The sequence below is a fragment of the Centroberyx gerrardi genome, chromosome 11 (genome assembly GCF_048128805.1).
Source record: "Centroberyx gerrardi isolate f3 chromosome 11, fCenGer3.hap1.cur.20231027, whole genome shotgun sequence".
Taxonomy (NCBI): domain Eukaryota; kingdom Metazoa; phylum Chordata; class Actinopteri; order Beryciformes; family Berycidae; genus Centroberyx; species Centroberyx gerrardi.
In genome coordinates, this window is record NC_136007.1 from 2,510,111 (window position 1) to 2,537,964 (window position 27,854).

Genomic DNA, 27,854 nt, shown 5'->3' on the forward strand with positions numbered 1-27,854 from the left:
TGATGAATATAGTGCAGCAATGCAGTGAACATGCTGATGGTTTCTGGAAACAATTTGTCACATTTCAAAACAACATGAACAAAAATCTGCCATCCATTAGGTGTTTATTCTTTGAAAATGAATACAAATAAGAAATATAAATATAGCTATTTACTTGTTTGTCTTTATACTAATTGAAAATTAATAGGCCTACATCTCCTATCGAAAACTTTAGCTAAACACCGGAGGATTTAAGGTCAGTACATTTATGTGTATAGGCTATATCATGTTTGTCAATCACAAAAATCTTTGAATTGTTGTCAAATAAAACAGATGATTTTCACTGATTTTTTTTCCCCCACAGTGAATTTCATGTGCGCTTTTCAGGTGTAGCCATTCAAAAACAAACAGGACTCACATATTTCTAATGTCCGTGCAATTTCATATCCCACATAGATCGACCTCGAATTAGTGAATAAAATAAGAAATGATAATCAGTTGTTTCCAATATTAGATTACAATATACCCCTAAAAAAATAGGACTATAGCTCAACAGATGGTGCGTAAATTCCATGCGTAAAACGTCTCCAAAATTAAAAGAGGGCAATCGAACCCAAGGAAAAATCGTTTTACAAAAGCTCAGAGACTTTAATCACATTTTTAATCTAAAATATGCATGTCCTGCGTAGCCAGCAACCATCTCAAACAAGCAGATTTGCTCCTTGTGGTGTTCCGTCAGATTGCGGCACCATGGCGCATGTTATTGTAAACCTCTCCAGACTCTCCTCCCATCCCGGGCTCTCTCCTCTATTGGCTGCCTCCCCTCCACGCTGATTTCCAGATCATATAAACCTGGGGGCCTCACACCTTCATCAGGGTCAAATTTCTTGGGGAAATGAGAGCAACCACTTCGGGAAAAGAAAAGAAGGAAAGAAACACAAGTGGAGCCCATATCGCCGAGATTTGTCGTCTGGGATTATACTTTGGCTTTTTTCCCCCGCAGCTGAAACTCGCTATGAGAATGACGACGACCCCGCAGCAAATGTAAACTTTGGTGGCTACGTTTGGCCTGCCTCAAGTTAATGCCGTCGAGGGAATACATATTTTAATCTTGAATGACCTCTGTTGGCTGTAGATCCCCGAGCAGCGACCTTTTGGGGCAGCAGCAGCAGCAGAGAGAGACCGAGGTCGAGGGACAACACGGCAGCGATCACACTCGTTACTCCTCTGAACATGAACCTCATCGGCGGCTACCAGCATCACCACCACCTGATGCACGAAACCTTCCCGTTCGTCCAGCGGTGCCACCAGGACGCGCCGTACTTCCAGAGCTGGGTGGTGAACCACGGAGAGATGCCCCCGGACTTCCAGATCCAGCCGCCCTACCCGGCCGCGGAGCTCGGAGCGCCGGGAGCGACGCACGACGCCCGGCTGGAGGGGCTGCCGGCGGGCATGGCGAAGAGGAGAGCGTCGGGGCCGAAGAAGGAGCGCCGGAGGACGGAGAGCATCAACACCGCTTTCGCCGAGCTGAGGGAGTGCATCCCCAACGTCCCGGCGGACACGAAACTGTCTAAAATTAAAACTTTACGCCTGGCGACCAGTTACATCGCCTACCTGATGGACGTCCTGGCCAAAGACTCCGGGGAGACGGAGGGGTTTAAGGCCGAAATTAAGAAATATGACAACCGGGATATGAAAAGGAAACGGGAGCTGGTAAGTTATGTTTTTAGCGGCCACAGAAAGCTTGATGTTTTCTGAATGTTTATGGACACTGCTGTCAGAAACATTTGTGATGCTGCATAATTCAGTAGGAGATACACTAAATGTCAGTCTGTATTAGTTTTACATTCATGTTTTACTAGCTATAGAGGCCTAGAAAACTGGGCCAGAGTGGAACTACAAAGTTCACTGAAGGGTAATTATCTGGTGTGATTTGGTGATTTAGTGGAGGACAACAAATTCAGAAATATTTTGCTTTAAATTCCATACATGATTTATTTTAGATTTACAGCAATAGGCTATTTTTTTTTTTTTTATTTGAATAACACCGGTCTGACTTCTAACCACTAACGAAAAATCACTCAATATTTCTTTAGGGACTGAAACTGTGATTGTGGTAGGTCAACGGCGAGTTTATAGTGACCTTATTATATTTACTGGCATTTTTTACAATATTCCTATTGGGACTTATAGTTTTGCTGTGATATTCGTATCCCTCTGAACATTATTATAGCCTATGATTACTGGTTATTTTCGAAAGCTTCTTCTCACTTGATTAAAAAAATATTAGCATGGTATTTAACACACAGCAACTTTATTATCTTGTTGGTATTTGGAGCCCTTTGATTCCCTCATACACACTCCGTTCCTCCATTTGCATTTATTGATCAGCTATTTTTCATTTCCATCTGTATTATAATGACATTATTCTGTTGGGTCTTTTTGACAGTAATGGGTAAAATATTTCCAGTTGCTCATCATCATAAGAAAAACTAAATCAGCCTATATTTTCATTTACTGTATATAGCTATATAGGCCTATATATATATATATATATATATATATATATATATATATATATACACAGTAGCTATATATAGTTGTTGTTTTGTTTTTTTAGACCTAAAAGACTTAAAAGATTACTTACACCAGTTTGATACAGGATTTATTGTGATGTATGCTGTGATTTTTTGTCAGATTTGTCAGCCTAAAAAGCTGGGTCAACTTTATTCCGCAAAGCACTGAACTATAATAATCCTATAATAACTATACAATACCACAGCAAAACTGCAAGTCCCAATAGGAATATCAGTGATACCATAGGAGATATAATAATAATGATAATAATAATAATAATAATAATAATAATAAACCTCATAAAATAAGTTCAGCAACTCGCTGTAAGTCCCAATAGGACTATTAATGATACCATTGGAGATAAAAGAAAAACTCCATAATAAAGTCCAATAAGGTCACTATAAACTACAAACTCACTATTAAGCAGCACAGACGCACTTTGAATCCCTGTAGGAATAAATAGTGAAAAATGGGTGTAAACTGAGTTGAGGTGGGTTGACCCTCCACTACACCGTGTTTGTTTTGTTTTGTTTTTATATTCAGACTCCCAGTATGATGCTGATGTCTTGATGTCTTGGTGTTTTGGTGTTTCCCCTCCAGACTGAAGGCCTGCAGGAGTCTTTAGGAAACGAGAAGAAGCTGAAGGGCCGGACCGGCTGGCCGCAGCAGGTCTGGGCTCTGGAGCTCAACCAGTGACCCGCGGCCCTGACCTGCGCACAGACTCTGGAATAAAAAACAAAAACCACTGACTGAACCTGAACACACCGCTAGACGTGCAATGATGCGCCAAAAAAAGACTGAAACAAGGTGAAGTGCGGATCGAGGATCAGCGGAAACACTATGATGGACACTGCTGTGGTTTCTTGACACGCAACTTGACACGCAAACTGACTGTAGATAGGCTATTTGTGGCGTTTCTTCTTTCTTCACAGTTCATTTCAGCACTACACCCCCCACCACACCCCATCCCACCCCCACCTCCCGTCATCCCCATCCGCTTAGACCAGTGGTTCCCAAAGGTGTGGTGCCAAATGTTTGTAGGCTATATCCCCTAAAAATGTGTTTCCCTGGCGGTGCGTGTTGTTGTTTTCCACTGGACCAGAAAATTATGGTGGTTGGGGATTGGGGGAAGGGGGGGAAATGAGCCCAAATAAATAAATTAAAATAAAGGACAAGTGGACTACCCTAAGTGGTTTGAGATGATAAAATCACAAACAAGCCTGATCTTTTTTTTTTTTTTTAGCGTTTTTAAAAGGAAAGTGAGCCACAAAAATTGAAATGATTTTGGTGGGAAACCGGGGCGAGGGGGAACACACACTTTTTAGGGGAACACACACTTTTTAGGGGAACACACTTTTTGGCACGACACTTGTCTGGGAGGCTGATGTGCCCAAATTTTGTACCCCGTAAAAAATGTTTCCCGATCTTGAAAATCAGTCATGATGCCAAATTGCGGCTGCAATCAACCTAAACGTCATGTAGCTTCACGGTAAATTTCCCATTGTTAATAAGTGTTGATTTTTCAGTAACAATTAATTGAAGTTGACAAGCGTTGAATAGAGTTGTCTGGTGTTTAAAAGTAGCCTATCTAAAAGTGTTGCATGAACTCGGATGGGTGTGGACTTGTAGGCGTATTGTACGGGCATAGTGTTTATTTTTTAACACTGACTGTTTCGCAGTGTGTGTCCTCGTTTTGTCGTCAGTGTGTGTTGTAGTTTTTGGGGGAAACGCGCTTAATAAATCGTGAGTTTGTAATTTATAAGGTTCTATCTGGGAGGAAGTGGCTTCGTTTCTTTTTGTCTTTTTAAAGATTTAACTCCAAAATAATTAAATATTTAATATAGGCCTATGTGGGCTAATATCTATTGTCTAAACATTTAATAGGCCTATTTTAAAAAAAAATAATAACACTACAGAAGCATCAAGTAGGCATTCAAAGATCGTGAATCAATTTTGATTAAAAAAAAAAAAGGAAAAAGTCAGTAGAACCTTATAATTCCAAGATCACGAAATGACAAGTAAACTAATTCACAGCCTAAACAGATAGGTTACTTTCATACTTTTGTAATCCCATGCTTAAAAAAAAATTATAGGGGAAAAAAAAAATCCATAAACATTGAGATGATTTTTGTTCTTTTTGTCCCTGGAAACGGAGGCGATGGGAAACATGTTTTTAGGGGAGACAAATTTTGGCACAATATGGTCTTGACACCCCAGAAAAGAAAAAAAAAGAGGACTGTAGTTCAATTTCAGTATTTCACCCATTTAAAGTTGGTACAGTGAGAATGTATAAAGATGACTGTTTTCATAGGTTTCCCTCTGTCTCTATAACACCAAGTCATTTCTTACAGCAGACTCGGATGGAGCCTTTGACGTGGTAAAACGAGTTGGAGAGCCTTTGATGTAAACTATATATTGTTGTTGTTTCTTGTAGAAAAATTAATGAATATTGCTGAATCTACCTCAAAATTAATGTCACTGTCCGTTTGAGATGGCAAATAAAGTTAGATGGAAACACCGTGCAAAATGGTACAGGAGCGCACAGCATTCATACTGCAAACAAAAAAAAAAGCCTTTAACTCTGCGAAATGTTGATGGAAATGTACATTAGATGTGAAGTTACATAGTTCCGTAAATAATAAATTGATTATTTTAACACACTCCTGCTGTAAGGAAACACGTGGCGTCCTGAAGGTATTTGATCCGGTCTAATTTAACAGACATTAGCCTATCATGATCAAATTATGTGTTCATTGAAGCTATCAATTGCTGTTACGGTACTGACTGTCTAACAACTTTATTTTATTTTATTTTCCCCCCAACTAAATGTTGTGTTCGGGGTATAATCCTCTAATAATGTTCCATAAAGAAAGCAAAAAAGTCTGAAAACAAATATATCATAACCATTTAATTCTATTTCTATGCTAACATAATATTTAATCCCCCTGTTGATGATGAGTCTGCCCATATATTCAGCCTATTTGTGCGTTTTGAAGCACATCAGCTCCAGTTAGGCCCATACTTGCCCCATGTTAGTCAACATTACATTTTAACTGTATATGACTGGATTCATTGAGTTCTCAAGAGTCTTAAATCATAATAATAACCCGTTCTGTCTTTGCATATTGGCTCCAGTGATCCCCAATATGCTTTAATTTAATATAGTTCTGACAAGAAAAATGTACAGCGGCATTTTATGCTTCAGGTTCCTCAACAAAATAAGGGCTGGAAATCGAGGGGGTTAGGAAAAGTTTAAAGTATGAAAATGAAATCTCCATTAAGTCATAAAAGTGACACCTACTCTTACAAAATGATTGACAGCGTAAAATGGAAACAAATGACTGTAGCCTACTTTTTAAAGGACATTAGTTAACTTGAGTCCTTGGTTGAGGAAACACTTTTACAGACTGGACCCTAGACTTTAGAGACAGTAATGATGTTCAGGTACTGGTTTTTACTTTTTTCCCCAAATAGATAAGTCTATAGCGTTGTGATATGAACCACTATTATTATTCACGTCCATCCCGTCATAGGAGGATGTATGGCGACATCTAGTGGCCGCTGTTTGCCACTGCAGCAGCAGAGGAGGCAGGAACTGGAGTCTTGTTGAAGATGTGATTCAACATGAAGGAAGATAAAGCCACACTCCATTAATTTTCCTTTTTCGAGTCGTGTTTTTTCTCCAAAACGTATACTCACTTTTCATCACGTGTGCATCTAGTTAACATATCATCTGTTACTTTTCATCACATTAATCACATGTTGAGTCAATGTGTTGAGTCAACTATACTGTGTTAAAAATAACAGAAATGTGTCATTTCTAGTTTGGAAACAACCCAACCTTTTAATAGTGTTTGTGGATCAATGAAGACAAGACGTCGCCTCTGCCTGTACAATACGTTTATTATTAGGAGCAATAAGCAGCCATATTTAAATATGTATTTTCTAATACAACAATTAGGTTAATGCAGCATGGCCTATACGTTAACAGAGATGGGCGGTATCTACATGGCACTAATAAACCTACAAGCAAAACTCAAAATATACCAGACACTAAAAACCCTGACATGACAAACTCAGTGTGGTGGACAGATGGAAAACTCAACAATTTAAATAAAGGTCTGTGGCAGGGGAATGGCAAGTTAAAAAAAACAAAAACAAAAAAAATAATAGCAAAAACAAACACTGTTTACAATTCATGTAGTTTCAAACAGAAAAACACATAAGAGTTGATGTGAGGAAGAGAAAGCCAATTTGTGATTTGTAACAAAAAAAACAAACAAACAAAAAAAAATTCATTGCCTGTAGGCTTCAAAGTTGGTTTAAAATTTTAAACCAACTTTTTTGTTTGCAGGTCTTCCACAGTGACAGGTAAATCCCACAATGCACCAGCCAGCTGAATGCTCAGTATGATGTAACAGGAGTCCTGGCTGCTGGTCAGTTCCCACCATGCTGGGAGAGACTCGGACAAAATTAATAACTTATTGTCTCTGGACATGTGAAACCTGATTCCAAATGTAAATGTTAACACTCTGACACAATACAGAATATGGAGTGGAGGCCTGACCAAAAAAAAAAAAAAATTAAATTAAAAAAAAGCCTTGTATTGGTGCGGTGGTATGGTGGCCAAGTTGTGCTGTAAAAGAGCAAAATACCATTTTATAGAATACCAAGCATAGTGAGCCACTGGGTTTTATCAGGGAAGAGGAGGAGGCCATAATGCTGTCAGTGAGGAGCCTGTCACTCATAACTATTGGTAACCCATTTCCAAACGTGACCTGACAAGCAACTATTTTTATTATTATTATTATTTTGGTTTCTTTTCGGATTACAACCAATCGATATACCAATACAAGTTTGAAGGATAGAACTGCGAATGGAAAATCTTCTCTCAACACTCAAACCCCACTGTAATTCATAACTCACTTTGCTTGAATGTTTACACCCAATTGTACACACCTTAAAGATTCAATATGCCGTTAAAACTCATCGTTAAGCACAGCATGAATTCTCAATTTGTCGTCAATTTGAGCATGAAAAAAAGAAACAGTTCCTCAGTCCCGACCACACAAACAAATCCAGTTTTGGTGCTGCGGTGACGCCACAGGTGGCGCTATACTCAGATTCCTGATTACACCTTGAAGACATACTGGGGGTGTGCTTGTAAAAACAGCATTATTTGAATTTGGCATAAATAAGTAAAAATTTAAATAACTAAGACTTAGCCAACTTCCACTATTAGTCATTTAGTGGTACCGCTGGTTGATACGGTTGCATGACATCCATAAGCAACACGTATCCAAGTTTTAATTAGACAAATTTTTCAAAAGATCAAGAATTACATTCATTCCTTTTTTTCTTTACAGCCACCCAGCCTCTTGAAATGCACCCGAGTCCGACCAGCATCAAAGCAAGACTTCAGGCCGTTACTGTAAATTGTGACTTTGTCCAATAAGAAGACAGACCATAAACACTGCTCTTAAATAATAATATCATTTAAAAATATGCTAATAATTACTCTTACATCGCTAACACACACACACAAAGTTTCCATTTCAGTTGGACAAAATAAGAAGAAATCAAAATCATATTTGCAAACAGACACAACTTTACAGAATCCTTAGAATTAAGGCTGAACTAAGAAACGGTACTGAATATCCTCACTAAAAAGGTACAAAACTGGGTTAAGAAATAATATTGAACATAAAACAGCTACCAACACCTGCGATGCACGGACAAATAAATCTGTATGTGGTGTGTATGTGTATAACAAATAGGAGGAAGGAAAGTCTGGTTCATAGCCAAATGCTACATCATTCAACATCAGTCTAAACATGCAACACTTACAGCTGGAAAGGGGGGGAACAGGACTGGGGTCAGCTCATTTTTAATTCCGTCCATTCAGGAAGGGGATTTTCTCCGAAAGTTAAACACTGGGAATCTCCCGCCACAAACAGGCTCTCACATCCGATCTGTAACGAAACTCAGAATAATGGTTTCTTTATGCGAGTATTATGCAAGTTACAAGCTTGAAATGAACTGACCCCCCATCCCTGATACGCTAGGAGCCCCTTTCCAACAACCCATTCATTCGCCAAAAACAAACAAACAAACAAAAACTCCAGTCAGTGTCATTCAACTCCAACACGCTTTCTGGTTTGGCACAAGAAATCCTCACGGTGAACTTAACAGTCGACTCGGCAAAGAAAAAAAGTACCCGAATTACCAAAACGTGTGTTGTTTTTCTCTTAAGGCAGCTATCGTACATTGCATTCAACCAATTGCTTCAGATCGGACGCTGTTAATGTGTACACATCATGACAGTTACATTACAGCATGATGGTGTAAACCCTGCTGAGTGAGTTCTGGCGCTGAGCAAGTCTTTGGGACCCGGGTTTTGCGGAAGGAAGAGGGGAAACGCCTTTAAAAAAAACGAAGCGTCAGGAGAGGACAAGCCATTGTAATGACGCGCGCGGCGACCATCTCTCCGTTCAGTCGTTTTTTCATACCGAGCGGACAAAACAAGCCGCAGCGCACGCATTGCACCCTGAATTCTTGCCTCCTCTGACGTCTCAACAACCCCCTCTTCGTTATATTTCCTCTAAAGACAGCGGGGGGTTTGTGTCCTAGTCTAGCAGAGGAGAGGGACGGTGACGATGTTTGTTGTGGGAGAAGGTGGTTGTTGTTGTTGTTGTTACGTTTTTGTGGATGGGTTGTTGCTGATGGCAGCTGGTGGTCCTTCTTTACTGTAAGTTGTTGTTGTTGTTGGTAGTTGTGGATTGATGTGTAGTTGTGAACTGCTGTTGCTATTGCTGCTGTTGGGATCTTTAGTCCAACTGTTTGCTGCCGTCTGCTTTCTGGTCCAAGCGGCTCTTGCTGCTCTTCACCATATAAATAAAATAGGTCAGGGTCTCCTTCTCGTTCACCGGGATATTCCTGAAGTGACGACTCACCGTCTAAAGAAGGAGGGTGGGGGGAAAGAGAGTGAAAGAGGTTAAAAACACTGTTATTTACATCAATCCGTGATGTCCAACGCATTCTAGGAGTTATTTTGTGCTGCAGTTTTTTTTTTTTTTTTGGTGTACCCACTTTCCCTAAATCTGCCTCATCCACATCTATGTCAGTTAGTGGTTTCCTAGAATTTCCCAGAATTACTTTCAACGAAATTCATCAACTCCACAGAGAACGGGCGTCAATTTGTTGCTTCCAGTTATGGATTACACATGTAGACAGAGAGCGATTCCGATAGCGACAGCACAGTATGAGCAAGAGAGCGAGAGTTTTTCCAGTGGAGAAAAAGCGAGAGAAGCGGCCATCACGCAAAACACAGCCTGTCTTACCGCTGCATTTTCCTTCAATTTTGTCCAACTTTGAAAAAAAAACATGTGAATTATGAGAGGATTAAAAACACGTAACACCAATACCATCACTTTTTCATATGTAAAGGGAGAAATACTAAATTCACTGAGGACATGGACATGAGGAGACTTTTTCCCCAAGGGAGACATTTAATCAAGCCTGAACTAAACCCTAACTGAAGGCTGTTTCTGATTTGTAAAAACCAACCTTAAGGAGAAGGAAACAAACATCCCTCATATCGCCTCTCACACTACTCAGGGGCCACTACTTCTACTGAATGGGGCCGGGCATGGAGACAGCTGTAATTGGTTGTGGGCTGTTGACTGGCGCTTTATTAATGATGTGTAAGGCTCATTAATAGGGGGCCTGAACCTCTCCAAAAGCCTGGGGAAACATTCAACTTACAGCCCCGGCTTCATTTATTCCCACCGCTCAGCCGGGGCGGCCGGCTTGCCCGCTCCAGTCGGCCCCCAACCCCAGCCGCCCGCCACAGGGTCGGGCTGGAAGCGCTACATAGAGGGGGCATTTGTAAGGATAAGGCCTGAGCCAGCTGCAAGATTACAAGGGGTCCACCTGCCGATGTGGTGAATTAGTCTAACAATCTCTCTATGACCAATTACTGTGTAATAGGGCCTGCCACACCACATATATCACAGTAAATGAGTAATATGGAGGCGAGGCTTGAGAAGAAAGAGCTTCCTCGGTTCCTTGGAGAACTCTTAAACAGTAAGAAAGACGAATCGGGCTGACGATCCCAATAAAATCCTTACAAGGAGTGATCAAAGAATAACGCGCCTTCAGCTTCGTGCTCAAGATGCTGCTAAAACAAGTTGTGAAAGTACATTTGTGATTCTGTACAAATCCCTCACGACTTGCTGTGGTTGGAAAGTAATTTCACCAGCAAAGAAAGGCTCACTTATTTTATCATTAACGCCCCATGCACTTCAGGTTCAATCACAATTCAGGAATTGAGCTTATTCAACACAAAGGACAAAAGACAAGGCCTATTCGTCATTTGGGCATGTTGATACAGTGCAAGAAAAACATAGTTTAACTGAACATTTAACAAGATTTCACAACAGCCTCGTCTTTAGGTTGGACTGGTCTTACATCCAATTCGACTGTCCTGTTCTGACAGCCAACTCATTCATTTTATCGGTTTCACAGTACACACTGAACGACATGGCACAAAGGCAAGAGGACGACACACACAGTGCAAAAGAAGTGCAACAGGTAGTAAAGTATACATATCACCGCATATACATTCAACTCTTAGTGAGTGGTTACCTCTGCCAGTTGGGCCTTGTTGAGGCCGGGCCTGGTCTGCAGCTTGTAGTGTCGCTTATAGCGTCTCAACGTGTTCACCTGCAGCTGGAACAGATCCACCTGAAAACAAAACACAACAGGGATGTAATCAGGAAAACAGTCATCTAAATATATATCTATATCTAAATATATACTTCAGTAAAAAGAAAAAAGAAAAAAACACTCTCCCTGTCAAACAGGTAAGAAGAAGAACGACGATAAAAATAAGAATAATATCAACGTTAACAAGATAGGCAATACCTGGGGGAACAATTTACGGTCATCATTATTTTATAGTAGTCATATTCACAGTTTCCCATGGCTTTTACAGAGGATTTTCAACAGAACTGAAGACTAAGAGCTGACAACAAACTTGAACATAAGTCTAATGGAAACAACCTCAGAGGAACTCTTCTTGGACAAGGACAACACAAAACACGCAGCACATATCACACTATTTTTAATTTATGTGTCCAGTATTAGTATGTAGTATTCAGTAGTATGCTTTCAGTCTAGCTTGAGGAACATAACAGCCTGTATTGATGTATACATTTCTACAGATGAATTATCAAATACACAGAGACAAGACAAGTCTGTGGTGCAGATAACCTTTCCCCACAGTAGTTTTTTTTGGTCTTAAAAGTTTTAATATTTACAACCATTATCAGTGCATCTTAATAGAAAGATGACATCGCTCTGTATTTCTGAGAAAGATTCATAAATCTATACTGGTTGCTGCTTATTTTCTGGGATTTCATTGTGGTGATTTTAGGGTCTCTTAACAGCTTCCAAGGGCATTTCTGAGAAACAGAAACTTCTCATCCTGCCTGCATGGACATATTTTAATGATTTAATTAAGGCTTCTAAAGGGCTTCTGCTTCTTTTTCAGCTACTAGATAAGAAGAAATTAATGATCGCCGGGGAGAAATTGGGCCATTGCAGCAACAAATGGTAAAAGGATACAAGACAGATAAAACAGAACATACATTTATAAATAAGAAAAGAGTAAATGGGAGTTATGTAAACATGCTCTATTTATAATTCCGCTGTGTGAGAGTATGAAAAAGTATGGCAGCATTAAGAGGGTGTGAAAAATAGCAGCAGTCGTAGCAATAAAACTTACGTTCTCCTGCAAATATGCAACTAAGTCTTGTCACTACATGCACTCTCTGTACTGCTTTCCTTCATGAATGCTTCGTGTAAATTTTATATCATATTTCTGTGTGAAACATTTTTATGCTGCCTTCATGACAAGAAAATAAGAAGTTTACCCCTCCTTATAGGTGTCATGTGATCATTCAGAGTATATATATGAGTTTAATTTATGCCACCTGTGACACTGATAAAGCCCTGCATGGCGAGAATTAAATATTATGAGTTAAACTAATACATATGAGTGCGGACCTGCGATTCTTCTATTGACATCATTAGTCTATGCACCACAAGTTAACGAATGTGGCACTGCATTAATCTGCAGCTGAATATCTTACTTTGGAATGAAACTCAAATAAATCCCATTCAAATAATCCATCCATCCATCCAAATTACCTCAGGCACCTCCACATCGTGATCCGGGGACTCCCCTCCGTCGTCGCTGGTCTTCCTCTTCCTCTTGTTGCGGACACTCTGGATGAAGTTCTTATGGAAATCGCAGATGTAGAGATGTCGTACCTGCAACGATACCGTGAGCGTTGAAGGGAAAGTCCAAACAAGGATCCTCTTACATTGTTAGACATTATCGATCTGGTGTTGTTCAATGCATTTCAGGAGTTATTTTGTGAAAAAGTGTTGTAATTTACTTTTTTGATGTACCCACTTTCCCCTCAACCCGCCGCTTCTATTTCAGTTAGTGAATTCCTACATTTCCCAGAATGCCTTTGAACAGCCCCAAGAGAACCGGCATAAACTTGTTGCATTCAGCTGTGGTTTATACATCTAGGTGAGGAGAGCAAGAGTGATAGTAAGAGCAAGAGAGTGAGAGTTTTTCCCACTGAAGAGAAAGCGAGAGTCGCCCTTTACTCAAAGCCCAACCTGTCTTGTGGCTGCATTGCATTCTGGTCGATTTTCTGCTACTGCTGAGTAGCAGTGGGTTGAGTATTGTGCTCAAGGATACTCGAGCACAACAGGTATGGCCTCCTGGGGGGTTGAAGCCGGGCCCTCGGGTTGGAGATGACATCAATACCCACAAGGTCACCCTGCCTAAGTGTTAAAGGGATACAAAAGTGCCACAACAAAGAACAGTTGCATCACGGTGTGAACTGAAATGTCTGTTCTTGTGCTTTTTGTCACCTTTAGCCTATAGCAGTCTATACATTATTTTTCCGACATTGTGCAGGTTCCTCTCCTCTTCTGATATATTGTGTGTTGCTTGGTATTTGCGCACTTACGGATGCTAGTTACCTGATCTTGTTTTTTTGAAGAGCACAGATGCACTCAAGCCATTTTTGTACCATTAAATTAAGATATAGGTGCCTCCGATGATAGCTTTTTATAATATTAGATTTTTGGCATGAAAATGGAAAATAAATAAAGATACTGAATATTGCCACACAATATTGCCTTTCAGCAGCTTCAATATAAAAAAATAATGGGGTCAGTATCGGCCTTCAAAAAACCCATATCTGTCGAACCTTACTCACACATTCCTCTCTACGACCTGACTCCATGTCCCTTGCCCTCTCTGGCCTGCCAACACCGCAAATAATCTCTGAGTCTGTGGGAAACACCGTTGCACATACCTCTGTTGTGCTTTTAAACATGACCGCAGCTACCACTGATATACAGGGTGGGAAATTAACACCAGCCAAATGCTTATAAATTGTTGTAATCGTAAACTTCTAGTAATCTTTAGAATTCACAAGCCACTGTGGCCGGAAGACAAATACGTTTATTTTCTTCCCTGTTGATATGGACAGACCATAATGTCATGTCATATAGCTACAGTAGAAGCCCCACTATCAAGGAAACTCTGCCCGTGTTAAACTGGTAATTCATTCCCAAGAAAACATGATGGTCGCTGCTTGCTGGATTACTCCCATGGTAAAGCCACCAACGTCAAAAAGGACAATAACAATTCCCCTTCAAGGTATCTGTGGGTTTCAAGGTGGACTAATGATGAGAGAGGCTGTCCTGTAAATCAAAGCAACACCACAAACCTGCTCACTCATTTTAAGTTGCTCTGGATAAGAGCTCCAGCTAAATCAGTAGTTATTTTTCACATTCATTTAGCTGTGAATGCCCCGCACAAATCGAAGAATTCAAGTTCAATGGCATTTCATCATCTGACCTCATTGTGCAAATGCATCCTATATCATGATAAAAATATCCAAATAAGAGTACTACTAAATATCCAAATGAGAGCCATTTAAAAAGCCACATCTAGTAGCCATGCAAAGGAGAAAATCCTTTCTTCTCCACAGCTCCTCTTTCTCTCATTTCTTTTCTCGGCACTCGTACATGACCATTGTAGGATCACAGGAGTATTGTCAGGGTGCTGTGACCTCTGACCCTTGACCTCCTTACTATTGGTTGCATGTAATGTTCTAGGAATTGAATCTTGTTGTATCCTACACTGAGCTTGTGTGCGTGTCATTTCTCGGAAAACTCGTGCCACGCTCACAACATGTGCTTCATCACATGAGCTCTTACAGCTGATGGGCCAAGAAAACATCAAACCTCGAGGAAGCGCCAGAGATCAAAACGCATACTTAAGACAATACAGTTCATTCCTCACACACAACTGTTTAAGCAACAAGCCACTCCACGCAGTGCATTACAGCGATTTTAGGACAGCTAAAACTGTAAAGATGGGTGCTGAGTGGCTTATTGCATTTATAAAATATCAGTAACACACCCTTGTATTACAGGGTAACACCAATGTTTTTTTTTAAAGTTTGTGCCAATGGTCTAGGTTGCCCCTCTCCTCTCCAATATTCCCAGTGGTGTCTGCACACAGTCAGAGTAGTTAGAGATATCAGCGCTCGTTTCCCTCCTTTCAAAAGAAGCCATTTGCTGCCATTCATTGTGGTGCAGTATGAAAAACAACTTACATAGATTTTAAAATTGCCCATTCTAGATATTCCATCACAGTAAACATGAAGTCTTAATTTGGTTTTGTCAACGTTTCTGTTTTGTTGCCATTTCATTGTGCCGAGTTGAGTGATTTTATATCAGCCTTGCATTACTTTATGCTCTGCTTCCAACACCCACAGGAAGAAATGGAAGTCTTCTCCAGGAAATAGGCTAATCCCTCAAAAACAATTTCCTGTCACATCCATGTCTTTATTTAATTTGTCTTTGTTAGCCGATACAGCAGTTCACTTCAAGCTAGGTTTGACACTATTGGTTTGCATTTTAAAAACAACAAAAAACGAGTAAATGTTTAAAAAAAAATGTTTATCTAATTGCATATGTGATGCATTGAAAAATAAGTGGGGGAACATGTAAACTAGACGTAGATAAAGCACGTGGGCTAGTGACAATGGTATTCTCCGTTAAAAATAATGTAAATATTAAAATGCTTCATTTTTAACCAATAATCACTAAGTAATAATCAGATGTTATTCTTCCACCAAGCAATATAGTTCCAGTACAGGTGTAACACCTGTACGAGTGGTGATTTGGGACAAGCGCAATAAAATTTAAAGCAACTTATGTGGTCGCAGGTGTGCGTTTATCGGGAATCTTATGACTCAACCAATCAGAAGCTACACTGACTATAACCGATTTTATAAAACGGCCCTCAGTTCTATTTGATATACTGTAGCCTATATGCTCCAAGCTGCAAGGAGACCGGCAACTGTTACTGGATTGTAACTACCGAGCAGCCACTGTTAGCTTCCCTGGCAACAGCCATTTTATGGAGCGAAGTGGAGGCGTGGAAAAAAAAACTGCTGCATTGAGAGAAACCTACTAAGTTGGTGGGGGGAGGACTCTGCTCTGCTGTCCTGCCGGCATTCTGCTAGCTAACACAGCTAGCCTGTCACCGGTGAAACAGAACAAATAACAGTGTTAGCTCCAGACAAGGCCACCATTTAGTGGCTACAGTAACACCAACACCAGATAAAAGCTGTGAAATTATCGTTTTGTTGCTGGCAGAGGGAGGTACACCTAGCTAACGCTAGCGTTCACTATTCACGTCAACCGAAGCTAGCTAACGTTAGCTGACAGTTGAAAAACGTCTCTCTGTAAACAATTTCTTAAGAGGTGACGTTACATCCTTCAGGTCTCAGAATCAGTGGCTGTTCGACCAAGTTAGGTATCCAGTCAGAATTACGTGATCTTATAAATTCACTTACACTTTTGTCAATGTCCAACTTCAGCTTTTTCTGCGATATGCTCTTCTGTATTCTCTTGCTGAAGGAGGCGTTTCCAGCTGATCGGCCGCAGCGCTCACCGTCCTCAATCAAACAGCAGCTCTGGCCATAAAACGGTGGAGCCGGGGGTCCATCGTGACTGTCTTCTTCTGTGCTGAATCCATTCATTCTGTACTGTTATTTATCTTTGTATCTTAGATCTCGCAAGAAAGTCCAATTAAAGCCAACGTTGCCGAGTCTCTTGTTCACGCGGTGCCCTTTTGTGAAAGACAATTCAGTAACGTTAGCTAGCTTGGCTAAGTAGCTAGTTAACTAGCTAGCAGCCCTATTGTTCTGCACTGACTTGCGCTACTTGTTCTGAAACGTGCTGGTCTATCATTAAAAACAATTCAACCGATCTCCGTCAGGTCCACGCCACAAAAAGAGAAGCTAACGTTACCTAGCTACAGTGCTAACAGGACTGCAAGGTGGCTGAGCTGCTGCTAACCAGAAAATTCCTATGGTGAGAACGACACAGTGTTTCTTCCTAAAACACCGACCCGTTACCTTCCTATAGCTCGCACGGAGGATGACAACAACATACGAATCTAAGCCTGAACACGACAGTCGTATAGCACTGATGAAATAACTTTAAAGAAATCACGCAATTAACTGACTGCACCTCAACAATCGCGGCACTCTTTCAGAACAGCTTGTACAATGGACATGCTCTGTTTCTGTAGCGGAAGTTCCATTCTCGGGCCGTGATTGGTCTATTTTGTACAAAGGCGGCATTAAAGGGCACATATTGTTATTCCATTGGTTGCTGGAAACGTCAATCTTCCAGTTGTTGCTTCCTGGATCACGCTGCGTATTTGTTTTCTATGAATAGTGACCGGTGGCGTTACCGCCAGTTGCAAACAACTATAATCTCTAACTCAACAATAACGACTTGGGACCAATTGATTTGCACTAATTATCGTAATGAATAATCACACTTGCTCTATCGTCTGATGTTTTGATGTAAATGTGCGTTAATGGATAGGAAGTGCACATATAGATAGCTAATAGAGGATATACCAGGGCAACTCTTTTGGGCAGCCTGTTACCGTAGATATTACTGTGCAGTTATTTGTTTCACACACTTTCACGATTCATACTCCTACATAACAGCACTGTATAATCGGTTTTGTTTACTCTGCTGAATATGTATGACACGAATGATAAGAAAGCTCTGTTGCCATCCAGCATTACAGTTTGATCCCGTCTGTAGCCACATAGTGGAGACAAAGTTTCACAAATGAATTCAACTCAGAGGAAGGCATCTATAGTTATCCGACCACATGTATAGGCCATGCTTCATTACAATTACACGAGTCACGACTAAATTATATACCAGTGTAACCCAGTGTTATCTGCCCAATTTGGTGATGATGGATCTTTTTTATTGAAAAGTTTCAAACTGGCAGAAAATTCATCAAAGAAGAGGGTTAGCAAACAATAGCTATATGTGTAAGGTAAAATTTATCTAGCATGTAGATTCATGGAAATTTGCAAAATTTCCTTTGGAAGAAGAGAAGCAAACACAACAAACTAACTAAACAACAACAAAATCCCACAAACAACTTTTTATTCTAACAGGAATTAACTAAAACTATAGTTGGTCCATGTTGTCTGTTTCCATACATTGCTTCTTAGGATTTATAACCTCATTTGACATTAATTCCCTTGAGAACATGCAGGGTCTGTCTGACTGTAAGTAGGCCTGCAGACGAGCCTGCTAGCCTTATACATGTGTTACTTTAATTTATTCAGGGCAAGCTGACTGAGGACAGCTGGATGACAATGCATTTTTGCTTTTATCCACTCGTATTTGAAAGGGTTTCATAAGACCAAGAGGTCGCTAAGAAGTTCATGAAAGGCCACAGAATCCTTCAGTTGAAGTGAAAACATGAAAATCACCAAAATTGGAGTTGCACAGTTTTCAATCAGTGATTTGTAGCGTTCGTTTTAACTTGCTGGGAGTACCACATGGGTGGGGTTTGGCACATAGTCTGAAATGCATTTGGTTTAGACTATTAGTTTTATTTAGTTCCTGTAGGGCTGTTGTTGTTGTTGTTGTTGTTGTTGTTGCTATTGCTTGTTTAATGTGCCGTTATGATTCCAAATCAGCTGTTCCTTTGTATTTATTCACTCATTGATGTTAACAGATAGGCTACTGTATCTTTCTCAACATTTTTTTTATTAACCTCTTGTGTCATTATTTTTCCACAATGAAAATGCAGCGGTTCGTATTTCAGTGAATTCAGTCCGTGCAGCTTGATAGATACTGCAGTTTGTTTTGAAGCAAAGTTTTAGAGGCTTTTGGAGGTTGTGTCTCAGACTGGAGCTGTATCTTCCTTCACTGACCAAAGACTGAGATAACGAGAGAGAGAGAGAGAGAGAGAGAGAGAGAGAGAGAGAGAGAGAGAGAGAGAGAGAGAGAGAGAGAGACTTAAAAAGCCACTTCAATCAGAAGCCTTCTTTGTTATCTGGGTTTGCTGATGATGCTCTTTGTTTGTTGTCATTTGTCTAATTTGATATTTGCTCCCATGTGCAAACTGTTTGCCTCATCATCCCCGCCTAATAGCTCTGTAAATAGAGGGAGAGAAAAGGAGGGAGGGAGAGATGAGAGAAAGGGCAGCAGGGGAGAGAGAGACACAGATAGATAGATATAGAGATATATAGAGAGAAAAACACTGCATGAGAGAGAGAGAGAGTATTAAAGGAGTAAAGACAATTGGATTGCATTTTCTTTTTCTAATGGTATTGAGCCCAATAAACACTCTTAATGGAAACCTTCGATAAGACTGTGGGAATGTAATGGCCTGGTTTCTCTCCTCAGCCATATGAGTCTGGGGGAATACTGATTGTGTGGTGACTGATTGACTCTAAAAGTGGCAGATGATGGAGCCCTGAAACATTAACAGGTTTTTCACTTTGCAATTCAGGATTTATATCATCGGGGAAATGTCTGTAAGAGGCAATAACATGCAAAATGGTCGCTCAGTGTATCCAAAGTTCTCTCTCTGCCTCTCAGAGCCGGTGTGACAAGCTGAGCATTATATGACATCTCATGAGACTTGGGGAAATGGGCCACGCTGAAGAGCAATATTACTTCAGCTATGAATAAATCACTGCTAGCTAAAAGCTATCCAAGCTTGCGAATGTCAGATGAAATGATTATGGGATTAACATTTAGGAAAAGTGTGTTTTAGCAGCATCAGTCAGGGAGACGATTAAAGTAATAAAAGAAAAAAAAAAACGACAACAAGAAGCGACAAGGGAAGGAGATCAGAAAGCTCTGGGCAGCGAACGCTCCCACGGAACTTATTTAGAGGAGGCGATCATGACTGGAATGAGAAGAATCTCCTTGAGAGGAGATATGGGGTGTTACAGAAGGAGTGTGTGTGCGTGTGTGTGTGTGTGTGTGTGTGTGTGTGTGCGCGTGCGCACGTTTGTGCTTGCTGAACTTTTAATCCAAGTCTTTGGACTCTGTACCACTTAAACTTAATTATCTAGTTTATATGATAAAATTATTCATCTTTCAGTTCATCCTTAAAATGTGCCTTTAAAGCCATAATGCTAATTAGCAGCATGTGTCAGCTTTCTAAGAGCTCTAACAGTCATTACTTTTATACAGTATGTGGGTTTTCAAAGCAAAATAAGACAATTAACAGAGTTCAAAGAGGCCAAATATTCAGGACCTGAATTGCAGGAGCGTTGGCCACAAAAACAGAATATGTGGCAAAGGGAACAGTCTCAAAAATCATGATAATATACAACAAACAAGGACAACCTGCATCAACAAAGAGGAACAGTGGCTGCAAGTAGAAGATTCAGAATTGAATCAATACCTCTGTGACACAGTCTGAACAAAAAACTGTACGTCCTTCGTTTCACAAAGCTGGTCTTTATGGCAAGGCTGCCATTCAGAAACTGTTTGTATTTATAGGCAGCAAAGAAAGACATAACCTGGTGCAAGGAGCACAAAGCCTGCAGCCCTGAGCGATGGAAACAAGTAATATGTATATATATATGTAGTCTGATATATCATCTTTCACTCTTTCTCCTACATCTGGACAGGTTTACATTTGGAGAAAGCCTTCATTCCACAACATCTGCTGCCAACTGTTAACAGTTAAACATGATGGTGGATCTGTACTGGTATGGCATGGTCACATAACGGCCAATGTACACCCAAGGGTGCAAACACTGTTCCCTCATAATGTTCCCATATTCCAAGATGGTAATGGTCGCATACACACTGATAAACAAATTCAAGAGTGGTTTTATGAACAGCAGGATGAAGTCAAACTCCTCAACACTTTTGTCCGAGAAAGCAAACTCAAATCCCTTGAAACACAAAGCCGAATCCCAGGAACAAAGTTGCACTTCAGCATCATCTGCTGTTCAAACAAAAAATGAAAACAAGCGGTCAAATGAAACAATGAAAATATCAAATTTAACTGTACTGGTTCAAATTAAAACAATTCTGTTTAGTTTGCAAAGACTATGATATTGGATGCAAATCTGATTTTTTTGCCATGCACCTAGTTTTGGGTTGTAATAAGCAGTTTTTGGTTTGTGACCCTAGATTTTTTTGCATTATAATAAGTGGGCAACATTAATTTCATATACTTCCGTCTTGGGAGAAAGGTCCTGTATCCCACTACACACAGCTCAGGACTTGTATGACTGCAGGACAAGGAGGAATGAAGCTGTTTGGAAGGCAAATGCTGGCCATACTCCTTTTATAGTACTTAATATTAATATATTGTTAGGTGTTTATGTTAGTTTGTCTGCAGCCTGTACATTTCAATATATATACAGTATATACTGTATATATATATATATATATATATATACACATTTTTAGCACATTTTTCTCTTAGGTGGTGACAAACCTCTGGTAAAAAGGTACATATAGTAAACATGGAATGAACAAAAACCCCAACCAGCATTGGCAAAAAAACTCATTCATTATGAGTTGTGGTGGACCGACATGGCATCTACCAATTTAGTGACTGTATAACAAGCTGAATACAGAACCCCTGACCCTTAGCAGTCATTTTAAAAACCACTGAATTTCGTCCAATCACATTGTCTTCCCCACACATGATCTTTCTCCCATAACTCGGTGTCCTCTCCAGCAGATGTGGCGAGGCATTGCATGAAAATCAAGTCCTTAGAAAGCACCTGCTTCTCCAATGAAGAGAGAGAATGTGATTGAAAGCCAATTATCCAGCCTGTCGCAGAGGGGAATGGAGAATTTCCAACTCTTCCTCGCTCTCTGACAGTCTGCAGAGCATTAAAGGACAAACAAATCCCCTCTGTGTGTGGATCTGATAAGTTGTGTGACGGTGAAGCTTCACACCGCCATGACCTGGACTTCATAGAAAGACTGCAATAAAATCGGGATAATATTTTAATATTTGACCATTAGTTTGCTGTATTTGACAGACAGATTTTGGCTCTTAAGCGTTTGTCTTACCTGCTTGAATTCCCGGATGGGTGGGGTTGTTTGCCACATAAAACAACGAACAAGAAAGGTTGTAAGACTGTTTCAGCAATCACAAAGTAGTATAATTAAAGTATAATCAAATATTTCAGTTTCACACTTCCATGCATAGTAAACTTGATGACAAGGATCTGCCGAGTTGTTCCTGCAAAGAGTTTAACTAGCTGGATAAACTGTGCAGCCAGGGAGGCCAGCAGACCTTGTATGTAGAGCTCGCTCATTCAATTTGAGAGTGATAACATGTTGTCCAACCCCAAGGCAGGCCTTAGTTTTATGTGGTGGAGCTAGACTTTGTTTACATTTGGATTGCAGGTTGTGGCTTTAATAAGGAGGCGAGGTGACAGGTGGCGGGAATGAAGGAAAAACTGTTCAATGTTCAAATTTATTGAAAAAGGTTTGATTATGTCTGTACATAGACTCCCCCTGCCCCACCAGTATATAATTAGTGCTCTATATCTTAAGTGGATTATATTCACTAAATGCATTTCTCATAAACATACAGTAAATAGCTGGTGCATGTGCCCTGCATGTCCGGGCACGTTTACAATGAGTGTAAAAGTATAATAGGCATCCAATAGAAAAAAGTGCCAGAGTCATAGGCTACGTTCACACTGCAAGCCTTAGTGCTCAATTCGGATTTATTGCTCAGATCCGATTTTTTTGTTTGGCTGTTCACATTATTTTTTAAATGTGGCGAATATCAGATTCCAGTGTGAACTGGTCGGTCCTGAACTGACCTGCATGCACAAAAGAACAATAACAAAGACGTGACACGCAGCACGCTGTCGTACGGAAGTAAACACGGAGGCCACTGAAGTCAGCGTTTACGGTTTCATTTATAAGTTGACGTGCAGTGGAAGCCAGCGAATTCGTGAGCAGATGACAACGACGACGAGGATGAGGAGAAAGAGAGCCAAATTTTTAATTATGGCTTTTTGTGGAGCAATGGCTGCTACTTCTGTACAGAGGTGTGTGTGGATGCGGAGTCGGAGCCAGGAGTGGTGGGATCGTGATGTGAATGGCTTCACCGAAACAGATTTCATCCAAAATTTTACCCCAAATACTTCTGAGGTCTAACACCTCACTGTCCCTGCACTGACTCCCTCCATCGCAGCTGTCTTCCATGTTTGTATTCACCGAGCGACTCCTGCCAGCGCAGAATTGTGACGAATGTCGATCTCGAGTGACGTAAAACTCGCATGAATTCCGATATGACTGTTCACACTGAGGTCGCATTGCAAAAAATCAGACCTGTATCTGATTTAGGACCACATATGAAAGTGGCCCAAATCAGAATTGAAAAGATCAGATTCCATGTGATTTGTGCTGTTCACACTGTTATGAAAAAAACAGATCTGAGTCACATATGAGCAAAAAAAATCAGATTTGGGCCACTTTTACCTGCAGTCTGAACGTAGCCATAGTGTCTCCAGAGAGAAGTATTGATTTCGTTTTCTAGAGATTTGGGTTTTTTTGTCTTTATGTTTGGATTCAGTGTGTGACCACTTTCTGTATGAAGGGAATACGCACTAAACTTCAAAATAAATAAAATAATAAATAATAAAATATTTGTCCCTGTGTTCTAGTAGAGTACAGTTTGTGTTAGTGAAGCAGGCGTTACTGCACTCTGTTATTGGGAACTTAGTATGCAGTCTTTGATTCCTTTGGATTGTGGATTGAGCCATTAACATTACACAGAAATGTACAAAGAAATTGTATAAAAAGAAAATGGGAGCAGAGCAGTGCAGAGACTCCAACTCGACTTCAGAAGTGAACCATATGTTTTCTGTAATGCTGAAAATAGATATATGGCAGTGTGACAAGTGATGTTGTTTCATTGTGCTTATACAAAACATACTTCACAACTGACAAAAAAGCAAAGAGAAAATAGGCTAAAACTAGGCCAAGGGAAGTAGTTGTTGATGTGTGTTTTGTATTGCAGCACATACATAAATACATTCACACACACACACACACACTGTGCATCTTGTGGTCTGGAAAAACAGCATCCAATAATGTAAAAACACAGTGAAATTGCAGCAGATGGATGGAGAGCAGAGTGAAAACTGCCAACATATCACAGAAAGAAACCAATTTTGGCTTTCCATTTCTAATCCATTACCTCAGTTATTCAACCAATAATGGAGACAAATCCAATCTCATGTAGAGAGAGAGAGAGAGAGAGAGAGAGAGAGAGAGAGAGAGAGAGAGAGAGAGAGAGAGAGAGAGAGAGAGAGAGTGTGACAGCGTAACCCTAACCCAAGTGAAAGACATCTCATACAAAATTCTTCATCAATGTTATCCTTGTAATAATCTCACTTCAAAACATATTTGTAATGTAAATGTAAAATGTAGCTTCTGTACCATGTAGTAAGAAACAACACAGCAGACATTTTTATTTACAGTGAGCTGTTCTGGACAAATGGGAAAAAAAAAATTTCTGAATGACAGGATCAGGTAGTGTGTGATCCTCTGTGTTTCCGAATGACAGGATCAGGTAGTGTGTGATCCTCTGTGTTTCTGAATGACAGGATCAGTGTGTGTGATCCTCTGTGCCCCGTCACACAGTGTGAACAGCTTCCCGACGGGACGGTCAGCAGACCAGTCGGTTAGACTGAACCGCGCTCACCGGGCAAGATCTAAACGTCTTGTAGTGTGACCTAGGCTTTATGACGAATGAAACGGCTTCTAAATCCTCATATTCAGTGTTGGGCAAGTTACTCTGAAAATGTAATCAATTACTCTTTACTTATTACTCATTTGAAAAGTAATCACATTACTAATTCCTCAACAGGAGCAGTAATTAGTTCTATTCCTCGTTCCATTACTTTCCGTTTCGTTGGCAGTAGCAGCTCCTTGTTTTCCCCTCAGTTTCACATCAGATGCTTTGATGAATTGGAGGTTGTGTTTTTGGCTGTGGAAAGGCTTTTGCTGCCACACAAAGTTTACAACGGATGATAATGTTCTTCGCATCCTTGACTGAGATCAATTCAAAGTAATGGGAAAACTTCCAGCTGCTGAAAGTCGGCGTCTCTCCCTCACCCTCCATCTTTTGTTTTACTTTTTTTTAGCTATCAGCCGACGTAAACCTGCTGCATGTCCATGACGAAATAACCAAAGAAAAATGTATAAAAACTGTTTTTTTTTTAATTTAGTAACGCAGTAACGGAGTGTTACTGAGATTAGTGACTGTAATGTAATTACTGAATTTGAAATTGCAATCCCTTACACTACTCATTACTGAAAACAATAATTACCTTCTGTAACCGCCCAGGTGTCCGGGTGTTACCGCCCAACACTTCTCATATTCCCTCAGCCGCCTCTGCTGCTCTTCCACGGCAGCCATTGTTGTTGTTCTGTGTTTATTTCTGGTTTCCCTAGTTTACAGGAACCTCTTTAATCTTCATGTGCCCCCACTGGCATGGAGTGTAGATAAATGAACAATACGAAGCTGCAGTAAGTTTACACAAATTAGTATGCACCACCGTGTTTGACTGTCTTTCTATTGTGGACAAGTTTGACTTTGTGGTAAGTAAACTGCCGCCTTAAGATAAACAGAAAAACAAGGCAACAGTAAACATGTCCTCCCTACAAATGATGTAGTCCCCCTCTCGACCAATCAGAAACAAATATGTTGCCTGGTTGTTTATTGTGTGGGACAGGAATAACAGAAGAGAAGCCATCAGTCAGTGGACTGGAGCTTTTGAAATGTGCTTACTTATTTAATTATTTACATATAAAAAAATCAATGTTCATATAGAAGCATGCAGGAAGGACCAGGGAAATCCAGAACAGCTTATCGCTTGGTTTGCAGCTGTCTTCCAATAGATCAAATAGTGAAAAATAACAATGAAAATGCCTTAGGGGAAAACTATTTTTCAAGAAACTCAAAGTGGTGGAAATCCAATATGGCACACATTGATGGTCCTGGAGGCAAATTTGCAGACTCCAAATTTCATGTTATTTGAACTCGTGGGAGATATGACAGCTTATTAAATGTTTTAATTTTGACCTGTCATTGTAGCGCCACCATTGGGCCAACTGGTGTCATTTTGAAAATGCCGGAACATGTTTTGTAAAAATCTAATTATTGGTGTCTGATATATCGCAAGTGACAGATGGATGAAGAAACAAAAATAAATCCATTATGATCTTTAGTGAGGAGGTGGAGGGGGAGAGGAGAGAGAGAGAGAGAGAGAGAGAGAGAGAGAGAGAGAGAGAGAGAGAACAGCACTTCTTTCAGGTGATGTAAAACACCTTCTGGCGGCCATATTGGAGATCCTCAGCTTTTAGGCAACAAATAGCTGATTGCGTTTCTCAGCGTACAACTTGGCCGTATCAAAAGAACTGAATAGACATGGTTCATTTCTGTGCTGTTTGTGATGGAAATGATCATTCCATCACTGATAACATCTGATCGATTTTGTGTTTTGATAATGTCAGCTAACCGATACTGTCTTGTTGTTGCAAGTCGCTAGTCTCACACTAGCTAACATATCTGGTATAAGCAAACGTTAGCGTTAGTAGTGGCTGATAGTACCAGGCTAACAAATGCTAAATCAGTTGCTTTGCTAAGTTAGGCTACTGTTCAAGTTCAAGTTCACGCCTACCTCTTCAAGGCATTTACCTCCTGCAGGTGAGCGTTGGCATTGACTGCTTGACTTGCAAGAAAAATCCATAAAATGGTTGCTGGGAGATTTGTGACGCAACTGCAAAGCCTCTATTGACTCAGAGGTCGTGACCCTGGAAGGATTCTATCGATCGCCGTGACAACTTCACTAACCAGAAGATAAGAGTCTGTCAGTCCGACATCTCCACCTGTTTGGTCTCCAACAACGAGCCTGAGTCCTTGAGATGGTTATAGTGTGCTGACTCAGCAGTTTAGAGTTACAGTCACACACACACACACAAATACACACATACATACAAAGCCTAACACTCTTGCAGAAATAAGCAATTATATAAGCTACAGATGGAAACAGAGGCAGACGAGATTTTTCACAAGAATATACTCAAAACACAAATATACAATTAACAAAATCTAATTCACAGTATATACAACATACAAAGTAATAATGTTTACAAATTCAATTTACTCAGATGCACCTTGGCATGGAAATGCTTAAATGTGTTTGTTTTCCATACAACTACCAACCAGCAGGCCTGCAGCTTGAGTTGTAGTGAGGTCCCCCCACCCCCGACCCCCCATCACTCTAGGAGAAACATCGGCTCTGTATTGATTCATACAGAGAGAAAAACAAAACAGCGAGCATCAATATTCGTCTGGAAACGCCTGAACACCGCCGACCCTTTGCAGCTTAAAATGCAATACATTAAAATGTCAGCGGGAGTCTACAGGCCGGGATCTTCAATCACAAAGAAACACCACAACGACTCAGTGATTAATTTCAGATCAATTTCTGTGTTATGTTTACTGCTTACTGTTTTCTACTCAACACACCAATCATGCGTAAGAAAGCGTGTGAAATATCCGAGTCTCGCCAAGCACGGCAGCACTTTGACTTATTGCTTTGTGACCTTTCGTGGCATTTGGAAAGGGCACTTTTGCAGACAGATGATGCACACACATATGCAAATTGATAATGTTAGGCTACGCCAGTGGTAGGCAGTACCGGTGATTCAGATAATTTGCTCTCTGCCTTGATTATGCTTCTCCCTGACAGCAATGCCACAGAGATTTGAGTTATTTTGTCATTTTCATTCACTAAAAACAAACACTTTACAGTCATTCTGGAATTTTGCAAAATGTTCTAAAATGC

General features: G+C 40.3%; 2 protein-coding genes across 2 annotated transcripts; one reads left to right on the forward strand and one right to left on the reverse strand.

Moving 5' to 3' along the window:
• The first annotated feature begins 1,212 nt into the window (after positions 1-1,212).
• Positions 1,213-3,252, forward strand: LOC139915979 (heart- and neural crest derivatives-expressed protein 1-like). The gene is made up of 2 exons (XM_071904760.1): positions 1,213-1,692; positions 3,157-3,252. The coding sequence occupies exons 1-2, from the start codon at positions 1,213-1,215 to the stop codon at positions 3,250-3,252; spliced, it is 576 nt and encodes a 191-aa protein (XP_071760861.1).
• A 3,192-nt stretch (positions 3,253-6,444) lies between these two features.
• Positions 6,445-17,211, reverse strand: sap30l (sap30-like). Its single transcript, XM_071904756.2, has 4 exons — positions 16,518-17,211; positions 12,769-12,891; positions 11,203-11,301; positions 6,445-9,512 (listed from the first exon to the last, which is right to left on the reverse strand). Exons 1-4 carry the CDS (start codon positions 16,701-16,703, stop codon positions 9,384-9,386), a joined length of 537 nt encoding a protein of 178 aa, XP_071760857.1. The 5' UTR covers positions 16,704-17,211; the 3' UTR covers positions 6,445-9,383.
• Positions 17,212-27,854: the final 10,643 nt, after the last annotated feature.

Bases quoted from the DNA above. Each gene is read 5' to 3' on its own strand.
- LOC139915979 (XM_071904760.1), top strand. From the start codon at position 1,213: ATGAACCTCATCGGCGGCTACCAGCATCACCACCACCTGATGCACGAA. The intron at 1,693-3,156 runs GTAAGTTATGTT...TTTCCCCTCCAG, and splicing joins TGAAAAGGAAACGGGAGCTG to ACTGAAGGCCTGCAGGAGTC.
- sap30l (XM_071904756.2), bottom strand. From the start codon at position 16,703: ATGAATGGATTCAGCACAGAAGAAGACAGTCACGATGGACCCCCGGCT. The intron at 11,302-12,768 runs GTAATTTGGATG...TTTTGTTTTCAG, and splicing joins ACGATGTGGAGGTGCCTGAG to GTGGATCTGTTCCAGCTGCA. The intron at 9,513-11,202 runs GTAACCACTCAC...CTCCTTCTTTAG, and splicing joins ACAAGGCCCAACTGGCAGAG to ACGGTGAGTCGTCACTTCAG.